We start from the raw sequence: 23,551 nt of genomic DNA, 5'->3' as shown, positions 1-23,551 counted from the left end.
GAAAAAAAACTTCCAAATGTCGGATGGCATTGTTAGTAATTTCACAGAGAAAGCTTTAATCCTGTAGCAGCTATACTGGTATTTCACTGGGTTTATTCTGTAAGCAAAGGCAGGGAACTAGAGTACAGTTTTATATCATTTAATTTTGTCCTAATAAAATGGATTAATGAAACGATATGTGGTTTCACCATATTCATTTTGTTTTGATCCATCAATGGGTATTTTATCCATTGATGGTTATTGGACCGATTCGATACATTGATCCGTCATCCCAACCCTGGTGTCCAGTGAGTATACAGCATTTCAGCGCCCCAGGCTCAAACTGTATATATATATATATATATATATTGTGACAAAGCACAACTCACTCGGGTTCGTGCCCCTTTAAAAATACGACCCAGAACAATGAAATGGAGTTTTAAGCGCTGGTGCGCTATTTTTAATAAACACAAAAAATCAAACAAAATACACAAAATAAACACCTAACTCCACTTGGAGCACTAACTCAACTCTCAGGAACACCCTGACTAACGCGGGACAGCTACGCTGTTTTCCCGTCCTTCCCAAAACCACAATGGTGTCACACCGCACTTACTTCTTCTCTGGCTACTCGGAGACAGAGCACCTCTCCTGCCTCCTTCTACTCAGCAGCGTAGAGCAGACTGACTGCTCTCCTTATAAACCCTGCACCTGGCTCTAATTTACAATCATAGCCAGGTGCAGGTGATAATTAACAATAAAACAATTAACAGAAAACATTCCGCACATGTTTTTACTGTCTCACAATATATATATATATATATATATATATATATATCAATGTTCTTTTTCACATTTACATTTTACATCATGTTTGCAAACCATTTGATCTGATGACATGCTTAAATTCTGCTACTGGGGATGCTTTGTTTTTGTTCTCAAACTCCCATCTCTATTTTAAAAACTATTTCCTATGTGGTAATGGTGCAATGCAATAGCCTAAACCAATTGTAGGCTATATGCAACAGGGGATTTAAATCCCCCCCCCCCCCCCCCCCCCCCTTTTGATTGTGGCGCTAAACCATTTAAACAATGGTTTTGTTTGTAAGGATTGTATCGGGACACACTTGTCTCCGACTTGATTTTGGATTCAGGTGTGGCTTTTGCACATGCCTAGCCCTCCAAGAAGGGTTCCAGTACATGCAGCCAGCTCCACAACAGTAAAAGTAATGTTCCACTTTGAATAGCTTCAAGTCTAATGTCAAAACATGAATGTGCTGATTTGTAAAACACTGTGCTGAATGATTTGCTTGCTCTTCATACAATGGCAGCTTCTATGCTGATGGATGTTCCTGGGACTCTGTCTCCAGACACACGCTATCCCTGGTGCCTTGACAAGTCTGCATTAATGGCAGTCTGGCTATGCAATCTGGATTCTTGTTCTTGGTTGTGCAAGCTACAAACATTTTTTTGAACAATATGGTGAACAGTGTGCATCTACCACTGCTAATTTCTCATTAACCATTAAAGCTGGAAACTTCAAATTTTTAGCGTTGTGGAAACTGTGAAATCACCCTTCACTTTGACCTGTAACTTAAGATTGCTGCCATATTGGGGTCGTATGACTTATTTTGGTTTGCAAATCATATAAACCAGTGGTCTCCAACCCTGGTCCTGGAGATCCCATATCCAGTAGGTTTTATAGGTGTCTTTACATCATCAGTGGCTAAAGATCTGGAACACCTGTTAATCTTGACTAATTAAGCCAATAATTGGTTCAGTTAAGTAACAGAGAGATTGGTTGAAATGAAAACCAGCAGCCACAGTAGCTCACCAGGACCAGGGTTGGAGACCCCTGATATAGACCTATCGCTTGAAGGTTTTGGCTGCATACCTTCTATATTGATATATTCTCTGATTCTCCATCTCACTTTCAATCGTGAGTGAGATTAGGGGGTGGGGGTGTGTGTGTTTTTTTTTTGTGTGCAAAGCACCAGTCTCCACAGTGTCAAGGCCTTGTTTCAGAAACTATTTGAGGCAGTGACTTTGCAGGGTTAGCTATTCATACTAAATGTGTTGTCTGTGACCTAATATGGTTGCTATTATTGTAATTGTATTGTAACTTTTTGAAGCTAGTACATTTTGAGATATCTTAATGTTTGGTACACAGCTGTATTCTATAATTCTTATCAAAGTCCCATTACCAGTGTTGTCCAGTAGAAATGAACACTTTCACTGAAGCATTGTTTTAACCTCTAGCTATACCTATGATATAGACCAGATAATTTGACATAGCGTCTTTATAGTTGGCACACATTTGTTTATTTAAACATGTTTGTATGTCACTGTAGCAATACATTTATTTAGAAATAAATACATTTATTAGACTTTAGATTTAGTATAGAATGAAGTAATGTTTCTTGTTAATTGTGAGAAAGACAGACAAATGGAGATCTGTGAAAGCTACTTCCATGAGAACTCAACCACTTTTTATGACTATTGTCTCCTGTAAGAGGTGTACCTGAGAGGTGACACCTCTGACACAATCGGTGTCTCTCATGGTGGAAACTTCAAAGAACTCCAGGAAGCTATCTCTCTCTTTCCTCCCATCAAATATTTAAGAAAATGAACACATTTGAAATTAGATGCACAGACCATGTAGGATGTGAATCTTTTGATGTAAGGATTGTAAAAACTTAGAAATGTGTTCTCTTGTGATTGGTTTTAAGGAAAAACATGATGTCAAGAAACCACATTTAAACTGGAAAATGCGCAATGTTTTTTGTATTGCTCTGATCCGTGCTTGGAGAGAGTATACCTGCAAACTGCTGTCACCATGTAACCTTTAAGATGTCTGGTTGTAACTTTGCAACTTAGAACTTTTATCTTCAATAAACTACACTTATCTGGACTCGAAAGCAAGAAGCCTGCGACTTCTCTTTTGCTGCTTCTTTTATTGCTTATTTCATGTGCATAAAAGAAAATGGAAGTTTGTCTTGTCTGTACCAAATATAGACCAGAGTTCCTTCAAGATAAAATGTGTTAATGTTTGATCTTCAAAAAAAGTAATTTTGATTTGTCAGTTGAGTTCTAATCCATGTGAGAGACTGATAAAGGTAGTTGAAATACTGACACATATCTATAAATAGCTGCATACACTGTAATATGTGGGTTTGAAACAGTCATGCAATGATACCAAGAAGGGGAAGGAGCTGACAGAAATATAACCAGAGGTCACGCTAGCTTTTCTGTTTGTGCGTTCCTGAAACGCACATGCCTCAAATTTTGCGTCCCATCCATCAAATATACATTTTAACAAAAAGGCTAATAAACTCCAGGGATGTGCATTTTGGTACATTTTTATGAACGTTTAAACTCTCTGGCATATAGTAGTTTAAAAAATCTCTGTCTGTGTATAGATATACATATAAACTCAGACACACTTTTTTCTTTGTTATATAACAGTAGACCATTCACGTGACGAGACTGGATTCTAAGCACTGTTTGTTCCCTTCATCTAGGTGTGTTTTAATATTCCAATAACAGCAACAGCATCACCGTGTCTTAAGCGAAGATTCTTGAAAAACATCCACGCGTATATGCTTTTTTGTTTGTTTTGCCCAGCAGCTCTTTCACACACAGTACATCTTTTCGTCTCGATTAAACAAGCCATGGATCTCCCATTCAAAATTATAAGAACGTATTTTTCGTTTGTGTTTTTGTGCATTACTACTGCTTGCAACAGCTTCGGTCACTGTAGTACTTGTAGTCAGAAGTAGATGGCTGAGATGCAGATGAGCAATCTTCATGAGAATCCCCTGAAGATGCTGATTGCTTAGCAAAAAAACTTACGCTTGCCAAATGACTTGCAGTCAGTGTACACTGCACTAGGTATTAATTTTTATGCTTAAAAAAAATCTGTAAGGGTATCCCTGTTAAACTAGTGTGGAAAATTGACAAAAGCACAACGTTAAGTTAGGCGACTGCAAAAATGAAATGCGAGTTAAAAGTAGGATCGGGGATGAACAATTTTTCCAAAATACTTGTTTTATTTCTTAACAATATGGACCTCTGTTAATGTGGGGAATAATACATTATTTTAAAATAAAAGAAAATACACGGTGGGATGCTGTCGTATTCATTTCCAATGTTCGTTGCGCTGCTAGGAACTGTAACCGAACTATTCTAATAGCATCAGTGTGTCTACGCATTCCGTCCGACTAAACATGAAACGGTACTTCAGTGTGGATGCTAAAGTTTGAGCTGGATTAATTAAAACGTTTTTGAGTGGTTCTCGAGATCGGTTATGTAGCGTGGACACGGGCTAAAAGTAAATATTCTTAATATTGCTAGCAAAGCCAAATATGAGGCTTATTGCTGCCACCAACTGGACTGGAGTGTACCTTGATCAATGCTGTTATATTGCAGAACAGTTTTTTTTTTTTTAAACAAGCAAGTATTTTACGGTCATTGTTGCAGTGTAATAGATTACCACGAATATGCATGTCTGCGTCCCTTTCCATTCTGCGCGTCCTGTGAACGCAACACAAAATATTTTTTAGGTCCAATGGATTTATTTTGCGTCTAGCACGCAAAGTTTTGCATTAACGCAACCTCTGTATAACAGTCTGTTAGTACAACTCCAGTGTGTTGACTGGCTCACTGGTGTTAGTCTTTATTTTGTGGAATAACCCAAAATGTTTTGGTCAATACAACAATTAGTCAGTTTCATACCAATGCTTTATTAAACTTCAGTATCTGCATGCAATATGAAAAAGGCATTCATGCGCATGATGGCAAATTTTGTTCTTCCTCTGGTCCAACCTCTCTAAATAAGCCTTTTTATCCCTAAACCTGTGGTTACTTCATTCTTCAATTCTTTCTTTGTAACTTTCTGCAGCACGGCTTTGTATCCTCTCATACCTCTTCTTGGTCCTTCTATAACACTCACAATTCATGCCTTTAATTCACGCACCCTGTTAATAAGATATATTACTACAAGAACTTACAAGACACAGGAAGAGTACAAGACACCGACAACCTCCATATATCTTACATAAGAAAAGTGTCCTTAATCAGTAACTTTCCACAAGCTTGCATTTACATTGGGTACTTGCACAATTCTAATAGAAGACAAAATACACAGACAAAGCATCCTTTCCACAGGATTAGCCCTTTGCGGTCTTATGTCGGACCTGGTCCGACATTGCAATTTTCCCTTTCCAGTCCAATGTCGAACCCTGTCAGACATCATCAAAAAGACGTAAAAAACAGGTCTCTAGTAGTTTTTTTTCCTGAAAAAGCAGAGAAAACCATTCAGTGGCCACCGAGTGAGACCGATAGGAGTGTATCTTAATACAGATAGCCCAGACACCACATAGATAACACGGACATAAACAAACAAGATAGCTGCTTCTGCATCCAGCGCTCAAAGAATATCACAGACATTTGCAGAGCTTTTTTCAGATGTTCTAGGAATAAAATAATGACTTGGATTGCATTATTGAGGAGTTCGCTGATAAAACGAGTGATCAGGAGATGATTTATCGGTATGCAGTACTATGTAGAGGTATGTGAAAAATACAGCGAACGAGGGGTGGGGTGGGGCTGGAGATGCAGTACTGAGTGTCCTGTTGATATGCAGTGCCTTTTCAACCTGTTTTACTGTAAAAAAAAAAAAAAAAAAAAAAAAAAAAAAATTTAAACAGCACGTCTAAAATAAACTGTGCGTGTGAAAATAAATTGGACCTGACGCGCCTGAGACGCGCTGAATAAATGGACCGCTAAGGGTTAGGGCTACTGATTTTTCGTTATCGTGGAATTATGCATTTTGGGAAAGGAATTTTGCAGTGTTGTGTTTATTATTATTATTATTATTATTATTATTATTTATTTATTAGCGGACGCGACTTACAATTGTTACAAGATATCACATTATTTTTACATACAATTACCCATTTTATACAGTTTGAGTTTTTACTGGAGCAATCTAGGTAAAGTATTTATTAAAGCATTGTTCTTCATGACTTGACTAAATGACATCGAACTTTGGAGCGAGTCAGTTTCAGATAATGAAAGGATCAGTGCTTTGATAAGGGGACAGACACGCTTAAAAAAAAAAAAAAAAAAAAAAAAAAATCACAATAAATTAATCCTAACCATAAATTAAGATTTGTTAAAAAAAAAAAAAAAAAAAATGGAACTGTAAATTTCACCAGACAAAGGCTATAGCAACTTGACACTGATTGTTCCCCCACCCGCCGAGGTCTGATCTGAGAGAATTTTAGGTGAACTGCACAACAATAACATGTAAGTTTACTGTTCAAAATCACACAACCCTGTAATATACTGGTGTGCTGCTGTTTCCTGGCTGATGTTCCTTTGTTCCGGGCCAAGCAGCCTGTTTTCTTTGCCCTCTCTGTGAACTGAATTACACTGGAAGCTTATGTGAATGGGGCAGTGAGAGTGCAGGGAAATCTGTGACCTTAGACCCCACCCCCATGCTATTACTCTTGCAGCACTTGTTATTGTGCCTTTTTGTTTAAATATTATGCACAACAGTGATTTTAGTTATTGGATCTTCTGTTAAAAAAACTGTTTGTTCTTTATTTTGAAAAATAAAATGTCAATGCATTGATTTATCGTTGATAAATGTCTATTCGATAATCGAATATGAAATTAGGGTGCCGATTGCACCACTAATGGATATAGTTGCTTTAATAGTCACATGCATGATGTCAAAGTTTGCACATGTGCAGTACACTATCAGAATAAGGTTTCTGAAAAGTGTGTTTACATGACATATTGTTAGTTTTCTGAATACTATTGGGATATTCTAGGTGGAATTACTTTTCCGAAAACTATATTCTGAAAAATACCAGAATTCTTATGTTTATGTAAACACACTGATTGTTGACAAATATTCATTTCCTGTTCATTTCCTGTTAAACTATGACTCAATATCAGCTCACTGTCAATGCCACATTTGGTTGTGTTTTAAGAAAAAACTAAAATGAAATGGCATTGTAATTTTAGTAAAATTAACACAGTAAAGTTGAAAATGGAGAATTGCAGCAGTGTATGTATTCTACAATGAATTGAGAGATTAATTTAGCAATTTGACATCACATTAGGCAAAATGAATGGCATATGTAAAATTGTAATTTTCTGTTTAGGATTAATTTTGCCTCTTCTCTTTTGTTTAAGGTTATGCAATGGTCTCTGCAAAACATCCTGTGCTTGAGGTGGTGCTTTCTTATACAGACGTATGCTGGTTCTCCATTATTGCTGAGGAGGCAATAATTTCTTCTCTTACGACAACAACATAAGTGGACAAAATTGCAAAGATCTGCTCTGTGTCGAGTATGACAGCCACGACCCGTGGCTCTCCCGTCGGAGGGAATGACAGCCAGGGCCAGGCTCCAGACGGGCAGTCCCAGCCCCCTCTCCCACAAAACCAGGTAAGGGGCCAGCAGTTCAATTCTCATCAGTCTCTTTGTGGTACAAACACAATATTTTCGGATGATTGTTTCCCACCAGAGTGAAGGAAATTATACTTCTGTGTAGCAACATGGTTTGGGTCATTCCATTTTTTTAATGAGATTTATTTATTTATTTATTTATTTACGTGAGCGTTTCCTCTCCTGGTTTTCCTATTCAAACTGCTGTCAGTTGAGTCTTTTTTATTATCAGTGTTATGGAAACTGGCAACTTTTAATGGTGCCTGTCACTTTGACCTGTGACCTATCGTGGCTACCATGTTTTGGCCATGTGACCTTTTGATTTCCAAATCCAGCGGTTTGAGATATTGGCTTTATTCTTCTATCCCATGTTTCTGTAGGTAAAGTCCATTTGTGGATATTGAACAAAGACATAGCTGGTGCCATCTTCAATGTGAAACCTTTCATTTACACAGCGCAAAGGGGAGTAAATCATTTAAAAGGCAAGGGAGAGTCAACAAACGCCAGTTAATACCTTTTAAAACTTATCTTGGGCCTATCCAGTTCCTTTCTGAAAGTATTTATCTGTAAAAGTAATAATTTGAATGGCAAATGGTATACAACTGTTAAATGAAAATATTAATTGTTCATGGGGGGGGGGGGGGGGGGGGTTTATTTGCTATATTGTATCCTTCCCAGTATCCAAATTAGATCCTGTACTAATAGCAACAAGACCTTATATAGTAGTAGGCTACCGTACCATATAAAAAAAGTTTATTTGACTTGTTCAACATATTGTGCAGACAAGTGAAAAGCAAGCAGACTATTTAGGTCAGCCAAACAGGAGGGATAATTTCCACTCCCTCACAGTTCCCATGTTTTGGATGACTTTCTATTCCATACAGCTGCTCCTAGGTTTGTGTTGCTTTGATGTGGAGCTGTACCATTCCCAGTCTTAATATCTGATGAAGTAGCACTAGGGTATTGTTTAGGATGTCCCTTAGTAACCATGAAAGGATGATAAGCTGTATGTTCAGTGTCTATGCGTCAGTATTTATTTTCAGTTGTTGCTTTTGTTTGCACAGAGATGTATTTGTGTTGCCCCACCATAGTGTATCATGGTGATCTACTTGTATATAATATCTGGTCTGTGACTTTAATAAAGGCAGTATCTTTCCAGCAGTTAGCACATTTGTTAGAAAAGGTTATTTGAACACGCTGTTGTAGATAACCACAGGGGGAAAAAAGTGTTATGGTAATTGTTTTTGAGTGTTCTGTACAATACTCTCAGAGGATATCTAACTTGTATTGTCTGGTTTAGAAAGAGATTCTGGAGTGTAGGGTATACATTTTCATATTTGTGTGCGTTTGCAGACGTCCTCTCCTAACTCATCGAATGAGAACTCCCCAGTCAGCCCTCCGGACGAGCAGGGGCAGGGAGATGGACCTCCTCAACTTGAGGAGGAGGAGCCTGCCTTCCCTCACACCGACCTGGCCAAGCTGGATGACATGATCAACCGGTATGTATACCTACTACTCACATTCACACTGGAAAGTTTTGTATTTAATGTTAAAACAAACGGTGTTTTTTTTTTTTTTCAGTTCTTAGTAAGTTTTACCTTGCAATTCTAATTGTCTGTCCAGTTCTTCATCTGTTATCAAGTACAGGACGATTATGGAATTAATGCCATGGTCTGGATTTTCTGTTGTGGTATGGCATTGTGGAACTGGCTGTCCCTTTGGGATGCCTATGAACAGGAGCCTTTAAATGCATCCTGTTATTAACCTTGCGGTGGACATTGCTCTAGTATCAAACAATTCCTTTAATGCTTTGTTTCAGACCCCGATGGGTTGTACCAGTTTTGCCAAAAGGTGAATTAGAAGTTCTTCTTGAAGCTGCTATAGATCTTGGTAAAAAAGGTAAGTAAAAATAAGGTACATTTTTGTAAGTTAATATGCACAGGGTTGTGTTGTTTTTTTTTTTTTGCGTTTTGTGTGGGGAAACCAAGATTTGTTCCCCCCAAATTTGTTTGCAAAAAGAGGTGATTAACTTTTTTTGAGGTATGGGTCATTTTGTATAATAATCTAGTTTGTTGGTTGATTGATTTCTATGCATGAGACAATACTAAATTGAGTTGCCCGTAGTATTCCGCAGTATATAGATACCTACAGTGTATCAGGATACCAAAATCCTACGATACCTAATATTTGGGTAAAATAAAAATATCGAAGTATCGCGATTTTTTCGAACCTTACCTTTTTTTTATTTTTAGCTTTTTTTTTTTTTCCAGGTTTTTTTTAAGCCTTTAAAACAAAACTCTGTAATTGTGTGCTTTTAAAAACAATATGAACAATGCTTAGAGGAAGTGACCAACTACCCTACTACCCTGCGCGTTCTGAGAAAGTTAAATTACTGCAGCGGTCCTGGCGAATGCCGGAGATGTCTCGGGTGTTTTAAAGAATTGAAAAACAAGGGAAGAAACACCACCAATTTATTGAAACCTCTTTCAGGTCGCCACCCTGATGTCTTTGCCGAAGTTTACTTTTGTCTTTTACTCTAGTTTCTTCAGTTCTTTAATACCCCTTTTCCACCTGCACACCCAAGTCGAGCCAGCCTGGTACGACTCGGGTAGCTTGAGTTGCTTTTACACAAGAGAAAGGCGAGACTAGCTGAGAGACGTCACGCATAATGAATGTGCTGAGTCAATTAAATTAAATGTCACAGGCTGCAAAAATAGAATGAAGCATTAATTTAATAAAATATTTTTTTGTCATGGATTTTTTTATTGCAGAAAAGTACTGTAAATGTGCATGGGGGGGGGTGTGTTGAAATACATGCCTAAACAACTGAACTCACGACTGCCGTTTAGCCAGGCTTTTTATAGTTTAAAAACTGCTAATTAAAATGATCCATGTGTGGGAATGTTACCTTTTTTTTTTCTTTGTTTTGTAAAAAATATAGCATTGATTACATGGTGCTTTATGCATAGTTAATTCACGGAAAGTTACATTTTTGCTTCACTATATGTGCATTATAGAGAGGGAGTGATTTTATTTTGTAATTTAGTCAGAGGTGTGTTGTGTCCCACGGCGTAAAGGTAAGGAGTTAGGAAAACATTTACCGGTTGAGGTCCTGGGGGTTGTCACTTTCTCTTGGAATGACGCTTGAGCGTGATGATGAAATGCAGTAACCCCGCCCACAGCCTGCTTCAGCCCCGAGCCAGATTCAGATATGTTGCGAGGCTGGAGTTTCACGGTACGGTACGGGTCGGCTCGGGTCGGGTGTCTTGCAAGTGGAAAACCACCACGGGTGTGCAGGTGGAAATATTAGTTTAAGTGAATCCCCAGTGCGTATTACCTATAAAAAGGCATATCAAAGATAACAAAAAACAGGAATGTGCTAGACGTGTAAAGAAATGTGTATGTATGTATGTATGTATGTATGTATGTATGTATGTATGTGTAATATATACCGAGCATCAAAAGAAACAAATAAGGTATATTCCAAAAAAATAAGGTATATGATGGACATTGATGAAATGTTTTTGGTTTCTTTTTAATCACTCGAGCATTCATCCTTGACCATGACACGCTTGAGTGACTATGATTGAAGCATATGCACTTAATCACCTAATTTAGTGAGACAGTTGATTGGACAATGGATATGGAGTTTGTCATTTTTCGATCACCTCTAGTGAATTTTATCTAAATATAAGTGATAAGTTTCTTTTGATGTTCAACTATAAGTGATAAGTTTCTTTTGATGCTGTGTGTGTGTGTGTATTTTATATATATATATATATATATATATATATATATATATATATATATATATATATATATATATATATATATATATATCAGGGCTGTCAAGCGATTAATCTCACGATTTAAAAAATAAATAAATAAATTAATCTTAATCCCGGTTTTAATCGCATATTAAATTGTTACAATTACTACATCCATTGAATTTAAATTTGTTTTATTACTGATGCTGTTGTTTTTATTATCCTTAACTGTAAATAAAATTGTTTAAAATGTATTTATTTAACCAGGAAATGTACCCATTGAGACCACCAAAAATACTGTCGTCATATTAAAAAACTGCAAACTAACAATTGTTAGGCTTTACATACTACGCACGCAAAAAAAAAACGCAGCCTAACTCATACTTATTATCATGATCATACTTAGCTTGATATAGGCTAGCAGCGATCCTGCATTTCTGTTGAAACTGGTGGGTTTAATTTGTTGTTAGTGTCTGTAGCAAAATAGCTGCTAGTGTATTTTGAGAGATGAAGGCGCGCAGCAGACTAGATGTACTCGTGTTTGATACTGGAACTCACTATGACAATAGACAAGTAAGTGTCTTTCTGTCCAGTGAGCCCTTCAAAAAAAAAAATACCATTCATTTTTAGTGCTTTGCTCCATTAAGCGGTTTCTGCTCCATTAAGCGGTTTAGTGACTAACTTTCTATTTAAACAATAACTGCACTCAGACACTCAATACAATGTTGCCGCGGCCGGGATTGAAGTACGGTGTGCCGAAAGGCTCAAGACACAGCAATGCGCGTTAAAATAATTAATCTCTAGAAACATTTACGCGTTAATCACAGAAGTTAACTGCGATTAATTGACAGCCCTAGTGTGTGTGTGTGTGTATGTATGCGTAAAGCGCAAGCATTCCACCATGCTGCTGCATTATTAACTGTGTATTGGCCTCTTATGCACTTTGTACTTGCAAAAAAAAGGAATTTGGCAGCCTTTTAACATGTAAGGGACGTAAGATCCAAAGTATCGTGATAATATCGAATATCATGATACTGTGCATTGTATTGTATCGAGGCTCCCTAAAATGAGGTATCACAGAACACTAGTTGCCAATAATCCAGAAGTCCATCTATCTACTATTCCCTGTGAGTTTCAGGGCAAAATACTTTTTTCCTGTTGCTTGATCGTTCCAGGACAGATCAGGACACCTAGACATGACACCATCTGGGGTTTCGTCACAGACCTCATTGTGTTTGTATTCAAAAACACTTCGGTTTTGACCAGACTCACGGTCCTTGATACATTTGTCCAATACTTAATTTTGGTGTTATTTTCTTGGAAATAACATTGCTTTGTTGGGTAAAATATTTGTACTAATTCATGAGCACTTTCTATAGTAACCCTTTTAGTATAAGTACACTTTCTATAGTTTTTAAACAGTAAACTTCTAGCCACATAATGTTCAGGAGTATTATGATTGTGGGTATTTAATGTAGTTTATTCTAAATAGTTCAAAATGTTTGTTAAATCACCTATAAACCTTTTATATCCATTGTTAAATATTAATTTTGTGATGGTTATACGTCATGAATCATTTCTTTTTCACCTCAAAGGACTTGATGTAAAATGTGAAGCGTGTCAGAGATTTTTTCGAGATGGCTTGACAATTTCCTTTACAAAAATCCTTACGGATGAAGCTGTGAGTGGCTGGAAGTTTGAAATTCATGTGAGTATCTTTGTGAACTGATGGCCTTTATATACTTTGTTAGTTTTGAGGGCAGATCTGAACTTCATCTTTTGACACAATGTTAATTTGAGATTCTTCAGGTTGCATGAAACTTGGGTTGTGCATGCAGGAAAAGTGATGTTTTATCTCTTAGTATGAAGCTGAAGGAATGGCTGCTGTGAATGAGGTTTCAGCAAGCATTATAGAGCGAGGAATATTGTAGAGGATGATGATTAAATACCTTAACATCGTGTCTTATTACACATTTTGTATAAGCTAACTATGGTCTGATTTCCCCCTTTGACAGAGATGTATTATAAACAACACTCATCGCCTGGTAGAACTTTGTGTGGCCAAGCTCTCCCAGGACTGGTTTCCTCTTCTTGAACTTCTTGCTATGGCTTTAAATCCTCACTGCAAGTTCCATATCTATAATGGTACACGTCCGTCAGAGACGGTGCCGGCTGGAGTGCAGTTAGCAGAAGATGAGCTTTTTGCCCGTCCACCTGATCCACGGTCACCAAAGGTAGATTGATTTTGTGGCGATGGTGTGGAACCTGAGCAATTTTATTTATCAGATCCAGACCAAAACTGTGTGTGTAGCAATAATATACTCTTTGTAGTTGAGCTACTATCTCTGTAGAGTTTCCATATTACACATTGTTTTATATGGAATTCAATGCTGGCCAATGTGTTGTACACTGTTTTGCAAGAAATTAAAGAACAAGAAAGAATGAATGTTAAAGCCTTTAAGATTTTAAAAGTACATTGTTATTAGGGGTGGACAATGATATGAAAATTGGATATCTATAATATCGAAGTGTTCTAAAACACAATATTGGTGCCCATCCCTAATTGTTATAGGAAGTAAAAAAATATATACAAATTGACAAGGAAACAAGTATATGTTGTAACGTTAGGTTGGATAACATCTTTTTTTGTGTGTCATTGGAAGAAAGCAATCTGGATAAAATGTGTGGCAAGGTACAATCCTGAGACTATTTACACAGTAATGGATAAAACGGAAAGTTATTTATTTTGTATTTCTGCTTTCATAAGAAACATGTTTTAATTTTTTTATTTATTTATTTTTTTTTTTTCAGGGCTGGTTAGTGGATCTAATAAACAAGTTTGGCACATTAAACGGGTTTCAGATCTTGCACGATCGCTTTATGAGTGGCCAAGCACTGAATGTTCAGATAATTGCAGCCCTCATCAAGTAAGTTTAAGGATTAACCCATTTTATTTACTTGTTTTCAGTGTCAATTTGCTGCCTAAATACAGTCATTTGTTAATTAGAAATAAGTTTATAAATCGTGCCAACAGCGTTTCGTTCATTAGAGAGGACTTTTATTTCTTTGTATAGATGTTTTTCACACTTTACAAACCACATAGGTCATCTGATTTAGTATCTCTCTAATTTATTTTGTCTTTGTGTTTCAGACCATTTGGGCAATGTTACGAATTTTTAACACTGCACACGGTGAAGAAGTACTTCCTACCAGTAATAGAAATGGTTCCACAGTTTCTAGAAAACCTTACAGATGAGGAGTTGAAAAAGGAAGCAAAGAATGAAGCCAAAAACGATGCTTTGTCTATGATAATCAAATCTTTGAAGAACTTAGCTTCACGGGTACCAGGGCAAGAAGAAACAGTGAAAAACTTAGAAATTTTTAGGTTAAAAATGATTCTTAGGTAAGAAAAGGCTGCTTTATAATTTAATAAATAAATATATATTCTTCATTATACATTACCACATATGATTTTGTCTTTTTTCTTATTTTAACAGGTTATTACAAATTTCTTCTTTTAACGGTAAAATGAATGCACTAAATGAAGTTAATAAGGTGATATCCAGTGTTTCCTATTATACACATCGGCATGGCAATCCTGAAGAGGAGGAGTGGTTAACAGCAGAGCGGATGGCAGTAAGTACAGCAGTTTAAGTATATAAACAATACTTCTCCTTCCAGTTATAACAAATGGAAGTATCATGAGGTTTCCAGTCAACAACTGATTGTACAATTAGATGAACTGAAATTGGGTTATTAGATTTACAGCCTACCTCCAGGTGCAGTGCTGCTTCGAAATGTGGTTAGGGCCACAGTTAAGAGTTCCACACCTTACAATGAGATTGCAAGTAAAATTGGGGGGGGGGGGGAGGGTGGTTCTGGGATGAAAACTGACTGCCTAATATTACAGACAGTGATAATAGCTGTACCTGTTACTGATGTCATGTCAATATCATTAATGTTCCCAGAAATGTTTTATTAGCATTAGCATATTTTATTTACAGGAAAAACATAATATATTCCATTTTTTATTATTATTTTTTTTAACCTGTGTATGTTAACATGAAAAGTTTTTGTGCTTGTGAAATATCACTCCCAATTAGTCTAGGGATAGTAATGAACAGTGATCTGTGGTGTTGTGCCTACGTCTGCTTAGTTCTTAGTTTATTTATTTTTGCAGGAATGGATTCAGCAAAACAACATCCTGTCCATTGTACTGCGAGACAGTCTCCATCAGCCCCAGTATGTGGAGAAGCTGGAAAAAATCCTCCGGTTTGTCATCAAAGAAAAAGCTCTGACTCTTCAAGATCTTGACAATATCTGGGCAGCACAGGTAACAGATAGGCGGCTAGCATAATAATGGCTTCTCGTTTTATCTCTGTTAACTGTGCCTGTCGCTTTATTTTTCTTTTCTGGTTTTGTGTTTTCCTCCTGGCTATCAGTTATGTTTTTTATTTTATTTTTGTAACCCTTTAGATTCTTTAGACACCTATATTGTTTCTCCACAATGATACCAAATTGTACAACCTAGGGTGCATGCAGATTTTCCATATAATTTCCTTAAACATGTCTCATTCCCTTTTAATTGGCTACAAAGACAACCGGGCTAGCCAGAGATTGGATAATGTTTGTTGGGTTGGTTTTTCTTGTGTACAATTTTAGTATGAAGACATTGTATTCTGGGAGATGCAGTTGTTAGTGGAAGTTTTAGGGGAGGCGGGAGGGGAGGCAGACAAGCTCTGAAGCAAAATTGCTATGCTTATTTTTGCGCATTACATTTAAATGTTTTAAATACACAGAGGTGCGTGAACAGAATTCGAGGAATCCTAAAGACAAATGCCTTGAGAGAAACATATTGACATCTAATAATATCTACAGTAGTTTAGAAGGCATAAATGATCCAGATATCATGTGTGATCAGATGATTTTTCTGTTGCTGTAACCAATAGATAACAGTAATTAAAACAGCTGGCACAATTCATTCCTTTCAAGTTCATCTTTGGATAAACGAAAACCATGTGTTTACTTCCTTTTTCGCCTTGAATTACTGCAATACATTAATTTCCTTACCACTACTTTTGAGTTGATCTTTTCTCCCACTCTCTGCTACAGGCAGGTAAACATGAAGCGATTGTCAAGAACGTACATGATCTCCTTGCAAAGCTAGCATGGGATTTTTCTCCTGAGCAGCTTGACCATCTCTTTGATTGTTTCAAAGTAAGTTTCTCTCCATTTTTTTCTCCTATTTTTGTACACGCATGTATCAATTCATCATAATATACACATATGCTTTAAGTTTTTGAAGTCGACACAAGTCACTGCGCAAGGTAACCACAGAGAAAAGATAAAAACGAGTGATTTATTTTATTTAATGTAGCACTAGGATTTTCTGTAGTAATTGGTGCCACAGGATGCCACAGCGATGAGCTCAATGGATTTTACAACTTAAATACCTAAATACAACTTTTATTTTTACATTTTAAACTTTAAAGACAAGTTGGACAAATGCGAGTAAAAAGCAGCGAGAGAAGCTGTTGGAGTTGATACGTCGCCTTGCGGAGGATGACAAAGATGGGGTCATGGCTCATAAGGTGTTAAATCTTCTGTGGAATTTGGCACACAGCGATGATGTACCTGTCGATATCATGGACCAGGCTCTCAGTGCCCATATTAAAATACTGGATTACAGCTGTTCACAGGTCAGTGGACACAAAATAAATATTCTACATTTACATGATTTAACAGATGGGGTAAATGCAAAAACCTGCATTTGAAATACTTAAGTATTCTTGTATGATTTTAGCATTAGTAGACTGAAGGGTTGTGTTGCATATATTTGGAGTAGCATTAATGTATTTTAATGATGTTAAAACAGAGAATGATTTACACTGTACAGAATGACCAATATATGTATTTGTCATATAACTGGAATAAGACTATTAAGGCAAATTTGTAGGATGTTCGCAACATTCAACCATTTTTTTCAGTTTCCAGTGCCAATTGCTTTTTGTTTAAAACAGTAAATTGTTTAACCATCTTTATTTCTATTCCTTGTGATCACAGGACAGAGACACACAGAAGATTCAGTGGATAGATCGCTTCATTGAAGAGCTCCGTACCAATGACAAATGGGTCATTCCAGCACTCAAGCAAATCCGAGAAATTTGTAGCTTATTTGGAGAGGCTCCACAGAACTTGAGGTAATGGTCAATATTGGTGTTGTAATAATATCTCCAGCTCAATGCGCAGCCAGTTTAAGAACATGTATATCTTTTTTTGTCTGTAATAATTTCATGACATAAATTTCATGGATTGTTGACTCTGCATTTTTTGTTAAGAGTTGGAAATCATATACTGTGTTTTACTTACCAGGTGGTATGATAAATGTTAATGGATATTTTCCTAAAACAAAACTATTTGCTCTTTTCCTTACTGTTACAGCCAAACACAACGAAGCCCACATGTGTTTTATCGACATGACTTAATTAACCAGCTTCAGCATAATCATGCTCTAGTCACCTTGGTAGCAGAAAATCTCTCCGCCTATATGGAAAGCATGAGGCAGTATGGCAAAGGTAGGCAAAATCTCAATAAAACTAACAAAATAGAAATGACGGTTCCTTTAACCTGCTACATGTAAGGTTATATTCGTAAGACTAATGGAATGTTAAATCTTTAAGTATTGGAGTAGTTATGCTACCTTTGAAGAGCTACTCATTGGTGATAAATTAGATTTGATAGACAACTCAAAAGTGTTGTATTTTCCAGAGCATGCAGAATATGACCCTCAAACCGTTAGAGCGGGAAGTCGATACAGTCATGTGCAAGAAGTCCAGGAAAGACTCAATTTTTTAAGGTAAGTTTGTATACCTTTTTGTGTTCCATGGCTTGTAATAACTTGTGTACATGGAAGTTGTCCTAAAAATGGGCCTCATATTTTCATTGCAGTTTCAACAACTTGGCCACATGACTTTGTTTTGTAGAGTGCATACGTCTGTCTGTGTGTGTGTGTGTGTTTTTTTTATATATATTTCAGCTCATTTCTTTCTTTCTTTTATATATATATATATATATATACACATATACACACACGCACATACATATATATATATACACACACACACACACATTATATATATATATATATATATATATATATATATATATATATATATATATATATATATATATATATATATATTAGTGCCTTGCAAAAGTATTCAGACCCCTGACCAATTCTCTCATATTACTGAATTATAAATGGTACATTGAAATTTCGTTCTGTTTGATATTTTATTTTAAAACACTGAAACTCAAAATCAATTATTGTAAAGTGACATTGGTTTTATGTTGGGAAATATTTTTAAGAAAAATAAAAAACTGAAATATCTTGCATTGAGAATCTGTGGCACTATTTGAAAATTGCGGTCCACAAGCGTCGTCCAACCAACCTGAACAACCTGGAGCAAATCTGCCAAGAAGAATGGGCCAAAATCACTCCGACACTGTGTGCAAAGCTGGTACATACTTACCCCAAAAGACTTAAAGCTGTTATTGCAGCGAAAGGTGGCTCTACCAAATGTTAATGTGTGGGGGTTGAATACTTATGCAAGCAAGATATTTCAGTTTTTTATTTTTCTTAAAAATATTTCCCAACATAAAACCAATGTCACCTTACAATAATTGATTTTGAGTTTCAGTGTTTTAAAATAAAATATCAAACAGAATGAAATTTCAATGTACCATTTGTAATTCAGTAATATGAGAGAATTGGTCAGGGGTCTGAATTCTTTTGCAAGGCACTATGTATGTATGTATGTATGTATGTGTGTGTGTATATATATATATATATATATATATATATATATATATATATATATATATATATATATATATATATATATATATATAAAATATCTAGCATATACCATGGCTTGCATACCAATGAGCCGCTTCACACTGAATAAATCACTATGTACCACTACATTCTAAATTCCATGACAAACTGCCATTTTATTTCTACCTATTTCCATTAATATATTTGGGGATGAAACTCCAGATAACTGGTACATCAACTTTCTGATTGTGAAGACAGCTGAAAAAATCAATTAAGTGCACCAGCAACTGTCAAGAGTAGACACGTAGATGAGGAACAGCTAAATGAATTCGAAGAAAACAAAAGATTGAAAAAATCACAAAAAAAACCCTACAGCATGGGCTGTTAATGTCCCTAAAGACTGGCTTAAGAGTAAAATATGGACATTAATTTTAAGGAAATAAGTCCAAAAAATCTCAACAACATTTTAAAGGAATTTTATGCCAGTGCAAGAAGTTCAACTGGCGACCAGTATTCAGCCTTCAATTTTATAACGCTGAGAGATGGACTAAATAGGCATTTTAAAAGTAGAAGTTGTAACCTCTCTGCTGACAGAGTTGAATTACCGACCTGGATTTGAAGCGTCTGCGGGAAACTAAGGCACTGCCCCCGACACCGTGGTCGGATTGTTGCTAAAAGTCTGGTTTGATCTTAAACTTAATCTGGCACGACGTAACTAACAAAAACATCTTTTGAGATCCGAAATGATGACAACGGACTTGAATATGTGTGCCTTGCATATAACAAGGACACAAACTCACCTCAAGATCCGGCTTCAGCATCAATTAGCTTATGCTCAGTCCTCTAGTTTCAAGATGTCACTTTCGATGCAGAAATTCACAGTAAATGGAGCTGTGCAATTTATTTTTAATAAGTGAACAATAAATTACATTAAATGTGGGACTAATAATACACTGCGGATGTATACACGATAAAAGTTTCTGGGCCGTGCGGTTCCAATGATATATATGATACTTCTGGGTAACCGCACGGCCCGTTGTGGGTTATACCGCTTATAACACGACTACCTGTCATTTGGGGGAATTAAAATAATTACAATCATTTTTATGTAGATAAATAAATATAAATAAAGAATTGTTTCCCAATTAGTCACAAGTATTTATTTATATATACATATACAGGGCTCTAACTTGGCAACAAGGAAGCCAAAATGGCCTTCAGTTCAGTTCAATACATTTGTATAGAACACCAAGGCCACTAAACTTAAGTCAAGGCTTCATATATAAAGCTAATTATTGCCTACAGAAAGAAACACTGTTTAACTTAATAACTATTTATTTATTCAGAATTTTTTTTTTTTAAATTTTATCTTGTTTTTTTGTCAATCAGTAGCCTAGACAGAGCTCCAGACTAACTTTTTGCCTTAGGAGCCAATGGCTCTTAGGCCAAATAAAATTGTTGGGTGCCACTTAAGTCAGTAAGTCAGTTGCTACACTATTCAATTGCTTAAAATATAACAAGTTAAGACACTAAAGGGTAACTAAACAGTTATATTTGAGATATTTTGCAAGTGTTGTGTAGGGCAGTGTTTTCCAACCCTGTTCTTGGCAGCACACCGTGTCTGCTGGTTTTTGATGAAACACAGTGCTCAATTGCTTAATTGAACCGTATCAACAAACAAAGAGCTTGAAAATAACGGGAAAATGCCCAGTTAATCACTTTATTAGTTCAATGAAGTGTTCAATTAAGCAATTGAGTGCTGTGTTGGAACGAAAACCAGCAGACATGGTGTGCCGCCAGGAACAGGGATGGGAAACACTGATGTAGGGAATTGGTGACCGCACCTTTAATTGTTTACAGTTGTAATATGGGAAATAGCGTGCTGCAGCTCGCATGCTTAGTGTTAGTCAGTGGAGTCCTGGTCTGAGAGCATGTAACACAGCCAGCTCTTATGGTTTTTTTTTTGTTTTACTGTAACCATTTCTTGTTTCAGTAAAAAAAAACAAGTTTAAGTTTCAGTGAGTTAGTTTTGTTATTTCAATATTATAATACACCACAGTAAGCGCAGTCATATTTTAGATATTTTTAATTATCAGAATCTGAAAGCTAAGTTTAATGAAAGGCAGTTTTTTGCTGCAATGAAGTAAACTGCAGTACATTTAATTTAATTCACTAAATGTTTCCTAACTAAATGTGCGTTCTGTGTCACCTTAGAATGGTCAGTTTGAGAAATAAACTTGGTTTTCCCTGCAGTAGCTGACCCTGCTTTAGTACAAAACACGCTACATTTACTGTTTTTTGTTTTTTTGTTTTGTTTTGTGTTTTTATGGTAACATTAAATTACCATGCCTGCTTCTTTGGCTGAAGTCTGAGATATCCTCTGGTCATGTACGTAGGTCAATTAAATCATCCTCTGAAGGTAATGTAACCGAATGTATCTGGGATGGATGCGGCTGCTAAAGAAGATGCAACAAACGATAAATCTGTTTGTGTTAACTCCAAACTTTATGTAGGCACCCTATGTTTTGAGTGGCAAAAGACAACAGTGGTTTATTGTAGTTCACAAAGAACCTTTTTCAGCTTGATACGGTAACCTTTTCACTTCCATTTTGTTTTTTATGTTATTGACCTTTTGCTGAGTTTCAGATCTTCACTATAAATAAGTTTATTTAATTGTGTTTATGGCACATGTCCAACACACAAACTTTAAGTGTATTTTTGTTTGTTTTTCGTTATTCTTGAATGCAATGTTTTATTTTAAGCTACATTTTTAGTCAACAGTACTCGCACACCTTTGGTCACCATCACAACTGTTGCTTGAAACTGGGGTTATCATATTTTGAAAGTGTGTTTCTTAAAGGTTCATTTTAACAACAACAAAACAGGAACCTATTACGGTTTTTTGTTGTAGTGTTGTTGTTTTGTGTTTTTTTTTCTTTTCTTTAAGTAACTTTGCCCAAAATTATATGGTTTAAAAAAAGAAAAAAAATGGAGAGACGCTAATGCAAAATGGCTTGTTGTGCTTACAATTGAAAAAAAGTTGGAAATACTTCACTTCTGGAAAAGGTAATTACCAGGGATAAAATAGCACAATATTTTGGAATTGTAAACAGCACTGTGACTGATGTTAAAAAGTCTGCCTCAGAGATTTAAAAGTTTGCGGTCTTTGATAGTAGGGGTGGGATTTGAGATCTATTGTTGCTTGAGACGAGTACTTGAATCGAACGCCACTCTCCTCTACATACTGTACTAGTGTACATAAACCTCCCAAACATTGCCACAAGTTCTATTTTAAATGCGAAAATAACACACAATCAAATAATATATTAAGTAATTAACATAATGTTTGCCTTCTTGTGCAGTTAATTGTATATTATTATTATTTGTTTATTTAGCAGACGCCTTTATCCAAGGCGACTTACAGAGACTAAGGTGTGTGAACTATGCATCAGCTGCAGAGTCACTTACAATTACGTCTCACCCGAAAGATGGAGGTTAAGTGACCTGCTCAGGGTCACTCAATGAGTCTCTGGCTGAGGTGGGATTTGAACCGGGGACCTCCTGGTTACAAGCCCTTTTCTTTAACCACTGGATCACACAGCCTCCATATGGTCAAGTATTACTAAATAACGTAAAGTGTTCAAATTCACGTATCAACACAACTTTACATTAAATTGTAAAAAGAGATGCCTGGCCTACCTGTTTGAACTGTGTCTCAGTAGTCCTTTACTTTAGTGCAGTAGTTCCAACATACAAATAAAAACTGTATTAAACATAAACGGCTGTTCAGTCCAAAAGCTTACAGAACAATTTCAAGTGAAAACAGCCTTCCACCTATGGGAAGATTGGGGAATGGGGTCCACGAGTTTGTGGTAATTGCAACTTTTTCTCCCTTTTGAAAGTTTTGTATGAACAGCTGCAGCAGGATTTTCTTTAAGCTTTTACAGCCTCACTGTTATTGTTTTATGGATCGGCACAGTATTGAGATAATCTTGCATCAGTTTCAAAACTGCTGCATTCACAATTCACACGCACTGTCCTCATAGGGGATAACGTGATCACGTCCTGTTCGGCCATATCTATAGCAAATGTTATGGATGTTTGCTTTTTGTTGCCGTCAGTAGCTCCTTCCACAATAATTCTGAATGTTTTCATTTCAAACTTAAGCATTTAACTTGTGTTTTTGTGGTATGGCAATTTTGTTTGGCATAATTATTTACATACCACGGTTTTCTTGTCCGGTTCCTCAAAATACTTCCAAATGTGGTTTCCTTAGGGATGCCATTTTAAATATAGAACAAACTCAGAAAAAACGCTTGTCATTAACGTTATTACCTCGCCGTTGAATTGATACCATACCACGCCTACTACAGGCATGAAGACACACAGTGCACCAATGAAGTGCCAGATCAACAGAGAATAAAACCCGCCCCAGTGTCAATCTTTCTATTGCACCAATTAGAAAAGCTACTTGGAGGCAATTTCCAAACCCCTTCCTTTTTATAATA

The 23,551-nt window shown here is 36.3% G+C and overlaps 1 protein-coding gene across 7 annotated transcripts in view; it reads left to right on the top strand.

The window, feature by feature from the left end:
• LOC117405776 (probable ubiquitin carboxyl-terminal hydrolase FAF-X) overlaps nt 1-23,551 on the top strand; it is a 76,097-nt gene that overhangs the window by 10,538 nt on the left and 42,008 nt on the right. For all 7 annotated transcript variants that reach the window (XM_034009151.3, XM_034009150.3, XM_034009148.3 and 4 more), the window contains exons 2-15: nt 7,186-7,439; nt 8,793-8,938; nt 9,259-9,338; nt 12,802-12,914; nt 13,222-13,440; nt 14,018-14,133; nt 14,358-14,609; nt 14,704-14,842; nt 15,387-15,539; nt 16,319-16,423; nt 16,699-16,905; nt 17,270-17,406; nt 17,648-17,781; nt 17,975-18,062. In XM_034009151.3, coding sequence (XP_033865042.1) covers nt 7,344-7,439; nt 8,793-8,938; nt 9,259-9,338; nt 12,802-12,914; nt 13,222-13,440; nt 14,018-14,133; nt 14,358-14,609; nt 14,704-14,842; nt 15,387-15,539; nt 16,319-16,423; nt 16,699-16,905; nt 17,270-17,406; nt 17,648-17,781; nt 17,975-18,062 — 1,985 coding nt within the window. In that variant the 5' untranslated portion in view covers nt 7,186-7,343. The remainder of the gene's footprint in view (nt 1-7,185; nt 7,440-8,792; nt 8,939-9,258; nt 9,339-12,801; nt 12,915-13,221; nt 13,441-14,017; nt 14,134-14,357; nt 14,610-14,703; nt 14,843-15,386; nt 15,540-16,318; nt 16,424-16,698; nt 16,906-17,269; nt 17,407-17,647; nt 17,782-17,974; nt 18,063-23,551) is intronic.

Source organism: Acipenser ruthenus, chromosome 9 (assembly GCF_902713425.1).
Source record: "Acipenser ruthenus chromosome 9, fAciRut3.2 maternal haplotype, whole genome shotgun sequence".
In the NCBI taxonomy this organism is placed as follows: domain Eukaryota; kingdom Metazoa; phylum Chordata; class Actinopteri; order Acipenseriformes; family Acipenseridae; genus Acipenser; species Acipenser ruthenus.
The sequence above is the reverse complement of the archived record's forward strand: the minus strand, read 5'-3'. Positions and strand labels throughout refer to the sequence as shown.